General features: G+C 56.3%; 2 protein-coding genes across 5 annotated transcripts in view; one reads left to right on the top strand and one right to left on the bottom strand.

The window, feature by feature from the left end:
- Positions 1 to 7: 7 nt before the first annotated feature.
- The window catches only part of MTCH2 (mitochondrial carrier 2), a 212069-nt gene continuing 200147 nt past the window's right edge, over positions 8 to 11929 (top strand). For 2 of the 4 annotated variants that reach the window (XM_065594496.1, XM_065594495.1), the window contains exons 1-11: positions 10 to 234; positions 2630 to 2714; positions 3530 to 3636; positions 4090 to 4116; positions 4487 to 4543; positions 9148 to 9205; positions 9528 to 9579; positions 9766 to 9825; positions 10258 to 10351; positions 10703 to 10750; positions 11298 to 11365. In XM_065594496.1, coding sequence (XP_065450568.1) covers positions 148 to 234; positions 2630 to 2714; positions 3530 to 3636; positions 4090 to 4116; positions 4487 to 4543; positions 9148 to 9205; positions 9528 to 9579; positions 9766 to 9825; positions 10258 to 10351; positions 10703 to 10750; positions 11298 to 11365 — 743 coding nt within the window. In that variant the 5' untranslated portion in view covers positions 10 to 147. Of the gene's footprint in view, positions 235 to 2629; positions 2715 to 3529; positions 3637 to 4089; positions 4117 to 4486; positions 4544 to 9147; positions 9206 to 9527; positions 9580 to 9765; positions 9826 to 10257; positions 10352 to 10702; positions 10751 to 11297; positions 11366 to 11929 lie in introns of all 4 variants that reach the window. The other 2 variants (XM_065594494.1, XM_065594493.1) reach the window with 2 other exon arrangements.
- Positions 933 to 1633, bottom strand: LOC101948582 (phospholipase A2, minor isoenzyme-like). Its single transcript, XM_005295016.4, is given in 2 exon segments — positions 933 to 1374; positions 1376 to 1633. Coding segments are annotated over 2 exon segments (612 nt in total). The 3' UTR covers positions 933 to 1020.

The raw sequence follows: 11929 nt of genomic DNA, 5'->3' as shown, positions 1-11929 counted from the left end.
CTGATGGGGTGGGGGGACCGGAAGTGGCAGGAAAGGTACCCGGAAGTCCCCGGGGGTGGCAGTCCCGCCTTGTGCGCGTTTCGGTGCCGGTCACGTGGGGACGGCGCGGTGACGTACCCGGCCCGGCTCGGCTCGGCTCAGCTCAGCATGGCGGACGCAGCCTCGCAGGTGCTGCTGGGCTCCGGCCTCACCGCGCTCTCGCAGCCGCTCATGTACGTCAAGGTGCTGGTGCAGGTGAGAGCGGGCCGGGACCCCGCGTGACCCCGCCCCCGGACTGACCCCGTGACCCTGCCCCCCCCCCGCGCGCGCAGCCCCCCCCGGACTGACCCCGTGACCCTGCCCCCCCCGGACTGACCCCGTGACCCTGCCCCCCCCGGAGCGGCCCCGTGTCGGGCCCCTCCCTCGCGCTCCGAGCTGCCCGGGGCCGGTCCCCGCCGGTCTCTGCTCTGCTGCTCCCCCGGCCGGTGCCCCAGCCCCGGGGCTGGCTACAGAGCGGCGCTGCGGCCCCCCGCCCCCGCATCTCGCGGGGCCTCAGCCCAGCTCGGGGGGTTCAAAGTCCAAGCAGGCAGGTGGCGGGGAGCGACGCTGCCCTGCCTGGCAGCCCCAGGGCTCTCCGGTGCCCTCTCCCAGCCCAGGGAGTCACCCCCGTTCTCTGCTCTCCCAGCCCCCCCGGGGTGTCTGTGCAGCGCCTAGCACGGCCTGGGGGCTTGGGCTGCTACAGAAATTATGCGGACCCAGGACTTAGCTCCCCTCAGCTGCCTCCCATACAGAGCCTTGATAATACTAGAACCACCGATCCCCACGTGCCCAGGCAGAGTCCATAAGTGCCCCCCATGCACCTTGCCCCCCCCTTTGAAGCCACTCCGACTCTATCCTGCTCCTCTCCCGCATGTACCCCAATTTGCTCAGACCACAGAGAGAGCACCCAGCAGTTGTTGAAACAATTTACTCCTAGAGAGGCACAGAAATCCAGGGGACTAGGAGAGCTCGGCAAATCCCCATGAAGCAGAATCCACTCAGTCACAGGGCGGGGTTTCTGTCCCTGGCTCCCAACGCAGAGCCCTTGCTCGGAGAGCCAGTGCCAGGAGGGGGCGGGGAAGGTGTCTTTCTCCAGTGCAGGATTTCGGCCTTGTTGGGGAAGGTGGCCGGGCAGGAGCCCTTGGGACCAGCACAGAGCTCTCTCCTGTTGTAGAAGAAATGCCTCTTTCTGGGCTTTGCGGCCGTCAGACACTCTGCAAACTCTCTGTCGCACTCACAGGCCATCCTGCCGCAGACGCTCTGAGAGCGGCACTCTGTCCCCGATTGGCTACACGCAAACTCATAGGGCTGCCACTTCACTCTCCCCCGGCACTCTAAGGAGACCCTGGCGTGGCGGGTAGCAGCAGTCATGGAGGAAGCAACACTGGTCCACTGCGTCTAGGGGTGTCCCGGAGCCCCCGGTTCCACAGTAGCACCCGTACAGGTTGAGAGCGAACAGCGGGGTCCGCAGTCTCTGCCGGTAACACCACAGAGTGAGACCCAGCTCCAGAAGGCTGCGTCTCCCTCGCCTGCTGCATTGAGCCTCCTGGGCAGACTGTGACAACAAGGTCACCAGCACCAGCCACATAGCGAATTTCATTGGGTCCATGGGCATCTGCCTTGGGGGAGCCTGAACGGTCTGACACCCAGAATGGCTGGCTCTCTTTCTGCCGCTCTTTCCTCCAGTCCTGTGCGCCGTAGAACTGCCCAGCTCCCTTCTGCTTCACCTGGTGTCGCTGGCTGGCTGTCAGGTCTTAGCCCAGTGTAGGAGCCCGCTTGTGCCATCATTGGCTGGAAAGAGGCGAAGTTCCAGCGGCAGGAGAGCATTTAACCCTTGAGTCTCCAGGGCGGTCCCTTGTACTCCCAGACAGTGGCATGATGGACGCATCTTATTCTAGATCTGCAGGGCATGCAAGTGTCAGTGGAGAAACCCCTTGAAATCGTTGTAAAGCAAAACCCATTTGTAACCGGAAGGAGCAGCTGGGAATGACCCACGCTTGTCAGGGTCATGCACCGGCTCTGGCTCTGTCTGGCAGGCGCCCCACGCTCAGCAGCTTTGTATCTAATCCGGTGTCTGGAGTGTTTGGATACCGAGGATGATAAGTGAGAGCTCCAGATGTGAGCAGGGCTCTTGACAGATACCGGGTCCCTGGCCGGAGGGACTTGCCACCTACTCTGGGAATTTGGAATGAACGAGGGTGATATGCTGTGCGCTGGAGGAAGCGGGCCAGGGAGGGGGATGTTGGGGAAGGGTATTGTCCAGAGATAGGAGATGATTTAATTCAGGCTTGGTCCTTAATTTTCTTTGGGGGGGAAAAGAATTGAATGTATTTGTGACTCTCCTGTGCCATTCTAAAGGGCAGCCACCGGGGTTTGCAGTCTCCCCGTGTCTCGCTGACAAGGGGTTAACCCCCGGGCTGAGTTGAATCCCTCCCACTGGCAGACTGTGGAGGCATTTGGGTCCACCACTAAATATAGCGTCTTTGGCTTCTGAGCCCTTCAATTAGCAGCAGGGCATTGACGGTCCCGGGCCGGAAGAGGCACCAGAAAATCACCAGGCTTTGTTACGGCCCGTGGGCAGACTGCTGCAGACTGTCTGTTTGTTTTGAAGGTGGGATATGAGCCGCTTCCTCCGACCCTGGGCAGGAATATGTTTGGGCGACAGGTTTACCAGCTGCCGGGGCTCTTTGCGTACGGTGAGTCCCTGTCTGTGGCATGCACGTGGATTTGGGGATAGGAAAGAAAGCCCCAAAGGGTGGGGGTTGTAGTTACTGGTGTGAAGATGGGGAAGCCCTCTGTGCCTGGGGGGGTGAGGCCAGACCTCGCCGCTGTCTGGATTTCCTGGGGGGATCCCACCCTTGGGCTGTGCCACCAAAGCTGGTGTGTCCTGAGAGAAGGAGTCTGACTTCACCTCCAGATACCCAGTCACCCTGGAGAGAGTGCACTGAGCTGGGAACCAGAGGACCAGGAGTTCAAATCTCACTTCTACTCACTGCTGTCTGTATTTCCATGCACTTCACAGCCCTTATCACTGACCACGATCTCGTACCCCATCCCTAGCAGGCGGACAAGCATTCGCCCTCTCTCGAACAAAGGCATTGATCACAAAGTTGCACAAAGTCATTTCGTGAAGAGCTGGGACTAGAGCTCTGGTCTCTAACATTGCAGACCCACTGCCTATGTGCCTTGGTTAGCCTATCGCAAAGTCATACACTGCCCCGCCCCACCCAGGATTCCTGATCTCCAGGGTTCTGCTGTGCACCCTGCTGGCAAAGCATGTGTCAAGTCCCCTTTGTGGCTGGCCCACAAAGGATGTGACCATGACTCTTGTAGCCCCAGTGCTGGAAGCTTGCCTCTCTGAGGGCTCACGGGGAGGGGAAAGGCCTGGCAGTTACACGTGAAGGAACAACTCATGTTTCTTTAATCGCACAGCAAGGAAACGTCCTTTAAAATAGGCTTTATAGGCTGGGGCAGTGGGGAAAGCGCCCCTCATGCTTGTGTTGTTTCGCAGCTAAGCACATTATGAAGATAGATGGAAGAGCCGGACTCTTCAAAGGTTTGACTCCCAGACTCTGCTCGGGCGCTATCGGCACCATCGTGCACAGCCAGGTGTTACAGGTACGCCGGGCGGGGCTGGAAGGTCATAGCAAACCCCTCGCGAGCAGCTGCTGCCCCAGGCTGTCTGCATGGCCGCAGCTGGCCCACCCTGGAGGGGTTGGATAATTCCCAGGGGGCGGTTGTACTTGTTCAGGTCCCTTGTACTCTTGCTCCACACATAGGCGACGTCCAGGGGCTGAGTTCTGGCCCAGCAGGGTGTCGGCTCCTCTCTCAAGGCTCGCTGTGATTTCTAGCGGGTCCCAGGGCAGTCTCTCCTGTGGGAGTGTTGGAGGCCGCTTGCTGTCAGTCCCCATAGCATTCTGTCCCATCCCGGCCTACCCAGGCAGCTGCAGCCTGCATGCGGGGGCAGTGAAGCCCTGGTGTTTGCATGCCCCTCCCTGGCTGCCTGGGCCCAACGAGACCTCCATACCCCAGTGGCCTTTGCTGTGCTAACCCTGTCCCCTTGTTCCCTAGCGGTACCAGGAAGCTGACCAGGAGGAGGTATGTTGGAGCTGGTTTCTGGGTCCTTTCCCTTGTAGGCACCTCTCCAAGGTCTGCCCTGCCCTGGGGAGAGGGGAGATGGTAGGAACATGCCCTGTCAGGAGCACAAGGGGTTGGGAGATGTTCACTCATGCAAAGCCTGGTGTGTTCGGGGGGGGGGTGGCCGGGGCATATGGGCCCAGCGGGCTGCAGGGTGGGCCTGGCCTGGCTAGCGTTTAGGTGCTACTGCACTGGGAATATCGAATAGCAAAGGGGACCAAGGCAGGCCCTGCTGATCTCCATGCTGGCTCTGTGGGAGTGGGCAGTGTCATTCGGGGAGTGGGTAGGGGGGAGCTCTCCTACCTGAACCTCTCTCACTCCCTCTGCCCAGGAGCCTGGGGCCAGCCTCAAGGAGCCCGTGTCTTCGCTGGAGCAGGTCATCAAGGAGGTGAGTGAAGGCCCACGCCCAAGGGAACTTAGCGGCCAGGGCAGCGTGTGGGGCTTGCATGGAGCTGGATCCCTCTGGGGTGAAGTGTGTGTCATGCTGTCTGGAGGGCTCACGCCCATGAGTGCCTACCTCAAGGCAGACTGTCAGAAACGGGGCAGCCCCCCCAGGCTGGGAGTGTGTGCTAGAATTAGATTTCATCAAATGTGAGTTCCTGGATCCCTGTTAATGTCTGACCATGGAGTCACGGACAGTCCCCTTAGACTCTCCAGCCTGTCTTGCCATGCAGACAAACTGGACTTAGTGATACGTGGTCACTTACTCCAAAAAACACACCACATTCAGGTTGCTTCCAGTCCCAAGGGACCAGTCACTTAGCCAAGATCACTTGGCACCCTGGGTCTTACACCAAAGACAGGTGTAGCCAGTCCTGTAATAATCTATCTAAAGGTTTATTAACTAGGAAAAAGGAATGAGAGTTTTGTACAGGTTAAAGCAAGCAAACATGCACACCAATGAGTTACCGTCTGAATCCCAAGAGTGACAGAGTTGTAGTGAGCGACAATTCAAAGTGTCTTTCCAGGCAGACCCAGGAGGCAGACCCTGGGGATCTCTGGCTTCAGTTTAGACTCCCTGGCCCTTCAGAGTTAAAACAGCTAAAAAAGGGGGACATATTCCTGTGGCTTTGTCTTATTTCCTTCATTCAGCTCCCAAGCCCACAGGACTAGCTTCCTTGCACCTAGCGTTTCCCAGGTGCGATAGGGCTATTAACCAATCCTATGTATGGCGATGCTCCTTGATGGCCCATCTGATTTTGCTAGTCCTTGCGGTTGGACGGGGGACAATTCCTGGGCCTGAGTTCACAAGTTCAGGGCAAACGTTTTCAGAGTTCTAAAGCAAAACGTACCTATTTCCTTGCGGCCTGGAATACAGACACTACAAGTAGATGAACGCAGGTAGCAACGGACAAGTGTTCCACAGAGTCTAACCACTACATTTTGGAATTTGGGAGGCGCGTGGGCTGTATACCAGGGATAAGGGAGAGGCAAGACAGAACTGGGGTGGGGTGGGGTGTCAAATCAGTATCTTAGATGTCTGTATATTAATGCAAGAAGTATGGGGAATAATCAGGAAGAACTCTAATGCTAGTAAATAAAGACAATTATGACATAGTTGGCATCACAGAGACTTGGTGGGATAATATGCTTGACTGGAATATTGGTATAGAAGGGTACAGATTGCTCAGGAAGTACAGGCAGGGGAAAAACGGAGGAGGTGTTGCCTTGTGTATTAAAAATGTACACACTTGGACTGAGGTGGAAATGGAAATAGGAGACAGACTTGTTGAAAGTCTCTGGGTAAGGATGAAGGGTAAAAAACAAGGGTTGTCATGGTAGAGGTCTACTACAGACCCACCTAATGAGGAAGAAGAGGTGGATGAGGCTTTTTTAAACTAACAAAATCATCCAAAGCACAGGACTTGGTGATGATGGGGGGACTTCGACTACTCAGACATCTGTTGGGAAAATGAGACATTATCCAACAAGTTCTTGGAATGTATTGGAGACAATTTTTTATTTCAGAAGATGGAGAACGCTATTAGGGTGATTTAGATTTGATTTTGACAATAAGGGAGAAACTGGTTGAGAATTTGAAAGTGGAAGGCAGCTTGGGTGAAAGTGATCATGAAATGATAGATCATGATTCTAAGAAATGGTAGGAGGGAGAACAGCAAAATAAAGACAATGGATTTCAAGAAGGCAGTCTTACCTACCAACTCCCTGAGTTTGCAGGTAAGATCCCATGGGAAACAAGTGCAAGGAGAAAAACAATTGAAGATAGTTGGCAGTTTTTCAAAGAGATATTATTAAGGGCACAAGAGCAAACTATCCCCCTGCATAGGAAAGACAGGAAGTATGGCAAGAGACCACCCTGGCTTAACCAGGAGATCTTCAATAATCTGAAACTCAAAAAAAGAGTCCTACAAAAAGTGGAAACTAGGTCAAATTACAAAGGATGAAAATAAACAAATAACACAAGTATGCAGGGGCAAAATTAGAAAGGCCAAGGCACAAAGCGAGATCAAGTGCTAGTTATAGACACAAAGTGTAACAAGAAAACATTCTACAAATACATTAGAACCAAGAGGAAGACCAAGGAGAGAGTAGGCCCGTTACTCAATGAAGGGAGAAAAACAATAACAGAAATTGTGGAAATGGCAGAGGTGCTTAATGACTTCTTTGTTTCGGTTTTCACCAAGAAGGTTGGTGGTGATTGGACGTCTAACAAAGTGAATGCCAGTGAAAATGAGGTAGGATCAGAAGCTAAAATAGGGAAAGAACAAGTTAAAAATTACTTAGACAAGTTAGACGTCTTCAAGTCACCAGGGCCTGATGAAATGCATCCTAGAATACTCAAGGAGCTGACTGAGGAGATATCTGAGCCATTAGCGATTATCTTTGAAAAGTCATGGAAGACTGGAAAAGGGCAAATATAGTGCCAATCTATAAAAAGAGAATAAGGACAACCCAGGGAATTCCAGACCAGTCAGCTTAACTTCTGTATCTGGAAAGATAATGGCGCAAATAATTAAGCAACCAATTTGCAAACATTTAGACGAAAATAAGGTGATAAGTAACAGCATTGATTTGTCAAGAACAAATTGTGTCAAACCAACCTGATAGCTTTCTTTGATAGGGTAACAAGCCTCGTGGATAGGGGGGAAGCAGTAGACGTGGTATATCTTGACTTTAGTAAAGCTTTTGATACTGTCTCTCATGACCTTCTCATAAACAAACTAGGGAAATGCAACCTAGATGGAGCTACTTGCTATAAGATGGGTGCATAACTGGTTGGAAAACTGTTTCCAGAGAGTAGTTATCAGTGGTTCACAGTCATGCTGGAAGGGCATAACAAGTGGGGTCCCACAGGGATCAGTTCTGGGTCCGGTTCTGTTCAGTATCTTCAATGATTTAGATAATGGTATAGAGAATACACTTATAAAGTTTGCTGACGATACCAAGCTGGGAGGGGTTGCAAGTGCTTTGGAGGATGGGATTATAATTCAAAATGATCTGGACAAATGGAGAAATGGTCTGAAATAAATAGGATGAAATTCAATAAGGACAAATGCAAAGTACTCCACTTAGGAAGGAACAATCAGTTGCACACGTACATAATGGGAAATGACTGCCTAGGAAGGAGTACTGCGGAAAGGGATCTGGGGGTCATAGTGGATCACAAGCTAAATATGAGTCAACAGTGTAACACTGTTGCAAAAAAAGCGAACATCATTCTGGGATGTATTAACAGGAGTGTCGTAAGCAAGACACGAGAAGTAATTCTTCTGCTTTATTCCGCGCTGATTAAGCCTCAACTGGAGTATTGTGTCTAGTTCTGGGCGCCACATTTCAGGAAAGATGTGGACAAATTGGAGAAAGTCCAGAGAAGAGCAACAAAAATGATGAAAGGTCTAGAAAACATGACTTATGGGGGAAGATTGAAAAAATTGGGTTTGTTTAGCCTGGAAAAGAGAAGACTGAGGGGGGACATAACAGTTTTCAAGTACATAAAAAGTTGTTACAAGGAGGGAGAAAATTGTTCTTAACCGCTGAGGCCAGGACAAGAAGCAATGGGCTTAAATTGCACCCAGGAAGGCTTAGGTTGGACATTAGGAAAAACTTCCTAACTGGTTAAGCACTGGAATAAATTGCCTAGTGAGGTTGTGGAATCTCCATCATTGGAGATTTTTAAGAGCAGGTTAGATAAACCTGTCGAGGATGTTCTAGATAATACTTAGTCCTGCCATGAGTGCTGGGGCCTGGACTAGATGACTTCTCGAGGTCCCTTCCAGTCCTAAGCTTCTACATAAGCCTTCTTATAAGGCTAATCCCCATCTTGAGCACAACTACCGGACAGGTGACCTGGTCTGGGTTCCGGCTACGAGGTTGTCAGTTCTTAGCCAGCACCTGCAGCCTGGGCAAGAGCTGGCGTCTGGCCTGCCAGGGTCACAGTGTGCCTCCCCATCTGCCCCTGCTAGAGCCCTCCCTTCTCCTCTCGGCCCAGCGAGTCATCTCCAAGCGCTGCTCCCTTAGCAGGGTCCTGGCTGCCACCTGCTCCCTGGGGTGCCCATTGCTCTATACCTCTCTCCACCCCCCCACTATGGCATCACTCCCCTTCCCTCCTTTCCTGCAGCCTCTTGGCGCATGCCCCTGCCCCCCACGCCACATGTCATCAGCAGGGCACTGCATGGCGGCCTGGTGTCCTCCAGGCACTGCCTCCTGCTGCACTCCAGGCGCATGTGGCCGTGTGGCGCGGAGGCCTGGGCTGCTCCTAGTGCCAGGCATCCAGTCGCCGATGGGCCAAGCCGCAGGGCTGTGCTGGCTTTGCCCATGTGCAGAGTGGCAAGTGCTGGCTCCTGGCACCTCCCATAGCATGCAGCCTGGGAGCGCTGAAACTCGGCTGCCCCCGAGCGGCTCCCCCCAGCATTTCCACCTGCCCCGCCTTCCGCCGCCACTCTCCTACCGCCCCCAGGCCCGCCCCCTCCCTGTTTGCTCTCAGCCACACACGTGCCGTGGCTGAGCCCTAATGGCCCGTGTCTGTTCCAGACCTCCCGAGAGATGGTTGCTCGTTCTGCCGCGACACTCGTCACCCATCCCTTCCACGGTAGGTGTCCGGCGCTGTGGGGGCGGTGGGGTGGGGCTCACACCCAGCCCTACTCCATGGGATCCACCCACAGAGACCAGTGCTGAGGTAATGGGATGGGTACAATTCAAGGCCCAGCCATTCCTCAGCAGAGCTCTGCCCGTGGCCAGGAGGCGCCTGGCTGAATCGTCCTGTTAACCTTGGCTGCTGGGGCCTGTGAGCCCATGCTGATGCCCTGAGTTCAGAGGGCAAAGGCTCCGTGTCTGACCCCACAGGACTGGGGTCGCGGGGCTGCAGCCTGGCTCCCCCACGCTGACCCTGCTGTGTCTGGCTCTGCCCGCAGTGATCACGCTGAGATGCATGGTGCAGTTCATTGGCAGGGAGACCAAGTACAGGTAAGGGCACGGTGAGAGGGGCTGGGACCGGGTGTCCTGCAGGCGCTGCCAGGGCAGTGGGTAGTTGATGTGGTGTGGGGGGAGTTGACACACGGGTGGCTGGCAGGGGGACATGCTAACCCGCAGTCCCTTCCCTTGGGAGCCACATGTGACAGCATCTCTCTCCTCTCTCTTCCGTCGGCCCAGTGGCATCTTCAGCCCCTTTGTCACCATCTACCGGGAAGAGGGCATCCTGGGCTTCTTTGCGTGAGTCCTGTGGCCAGGAGGCAGTGGGAGCCCCTGGGAGGCGGGTGTGTGCACCTTGTGGGGGTGGGAACGGGGGAGGGCACCCCTGGGAGGCGGGCATGTGCACCTTGTGGGAGTGGGAATGGGGGGAGGGCACCCCTGGGAGGTGGGGGTGGGAACGGGGGCAGGTGCCCTTGGGAGGCGGGCGTGTGCCCCCTGCGGGGGTGAAAACGGGGGGAGGGTACCCCAGGAGGTGGGGGTGGGTGCACTTGGGAGGCGGGCGTGAGCACCCTTCGGGGGTGGGAATGGGGGGAGGGCACCCCTGAGAGGCAGGGGTGAGAACGGGGGTGGGTGCCCTTGGGACACGGGGGCCCGTCCAGCTTGTCATGGGGCTCCTGCCAGCCTGGGCCCGCGGGGCACCCTGTGTTCACTCACCTGCTGTGTTTCTTTCAGGGGGCTCGTTCCCCGGCTGCTGGGCGACGTGCTGTCGCTGTGGCTCTGTAACATGCTGGCCTACCTCATCAATACCTATGCACTGGAGAACGGGGTAGGCCCCTGCGGCATTGTGCTGGTGGCTGCCCAGGGTGTGGGGCCTGGAGGCAAACGGAGTTCAGGAGGTCTGGGGGGTGACCCGCTCAGCCCGGGAAGATCCCATCTCTGCTGGGCCTGGCCTACGCTCCCCTTTGTGTGCTACTCTCCCAGCGCCTGGCCGGGGATCCTGTCCTAGCAGCGTCCGTGACCCGCGTGGGGGCAGTTTGGGTTTCAGGCCCTGGCAGAGCCCAGAGTGCAGACGCGGTGCGGGGAATCGGGGCAGAGGCAGCCCCCTGTGTCGGGATGGAGGGGCCGGGCTGTGGCAGGGTGCGGGGTCTCCTTGTTCAATGCGTTTCCCTCTCTCTAGGTCTCCACCATGAGCGAGATGAAGAGCTACTCACAGGCTGTCACTGGAGTGCGTGTGTAACCCTGACTCTCCTCTCGGGGCTGGGGGTGGGGTAGCCCCACAGAATTGCCCTGGGGTGGGAGGGGCCAGTTTGAGGGAACCATGGGGTGGGAGGTTGGTGCCCTTATGTGAGTCTAAATCACTAGCTAGTGCTGCATGGTGGGTGAGCTCTCCACCCTCTCGTGCACCTTGGCCTGGCCCCGCCCCTGGGGCTCTGCCCAGCCGGCCCCCTCCCCTTGGGCATGTTGTGCCCGCTGCCCTACCCGTCCAGCCCATATCTGTCCCGAGCAGGCACTGCTGCCTGGCTCAGACCATGTGCTCTCTGGAAGGGCAGGACAAAGACCTCCTTGCCCAGGAGAAAGTCAGTGAGTGCCAGGGTCCCAGCACATGGAGAAGACTGCAGCAGTGCCCTGCTGTGCTGGGAGCTGCACAGATGGTCTCTGCCCACTAAGACACCCTCCCTCTCCATTGTGCTCCTGCGGCTGGGGGGCTCCGTGAGGGGCTGCGGAGCCAGCGCCACGCCCTGTTAACTGTGGCCCATCTCTCGTGCCTGCAGTTCTTCGCCAGTATGCTGACGTACCCCTTTGTGCTCGTCTCCAACCTGATGGCCATTAACAACTGCGGGTGAGTGTCCCGCACGCTGTCCCGAGCCAGTTGCAGCCTCCCCCTGCGACGCAAGGGCGTCTGCCCCACCTCTGAGGAGCAGGAGACACAGCGGCTCCTGTTCAGGAGACAGGGAGATGCAGCATCTCTCCCCCACATCCTATAGGGTTTGATCTGGGATGATGATGATCCGGCCCCTCGGGGGCTGGGGAGAAACCCTTCAGAGGGGGAGCGGAGCTGCCGGCGTGGGCTGCTGATGTGGAATGTGAACAGCTGGCACCGGCAGGCGAGAGCGCTCTGCCCAGCCTGACGTGGAGCTAGTCCTGGCTGTGCTCGCAGCTCGCCCCCTGCCCCTCGCGCAGGCTCCTGTGGCTCCCCTCTTCCCCAGACACTTGGCAGCCTCTTGCGCTCCCTGGCCCTGCAGCGCCTCCCCTCCCATGTCACGCTTGGCAGGAGCGAAATCACAGGTTGCAGCCTCCCAGAATAGACCCGGGTCTGTTCGGGTGTGACAGCCGGTCCCTGCCTGCCTGCAGTACAGCTGGGACTTGGTGGGGGGGGGGGGAGGGGGAGTTCTGCCCTCCTGAA

This window comes from Chrysemys picta, chromosome 4, assembly GCF_011386835.1.
Source record: "Chrysemys picta bellii isolate R12L10 chromosome 4, ASM1138683v2, whole genome shotgun sequence".
Lineage (NCBI taxonomy): Eukaryota > Metazoa > Chordata > Testudines > Emydidae > Chrysemys > Chrysemys picta.
Note: the sequence above shows the minus strand (reverse complement) of the source record. Positions and strands in the feature narration are given on the sequence as shown.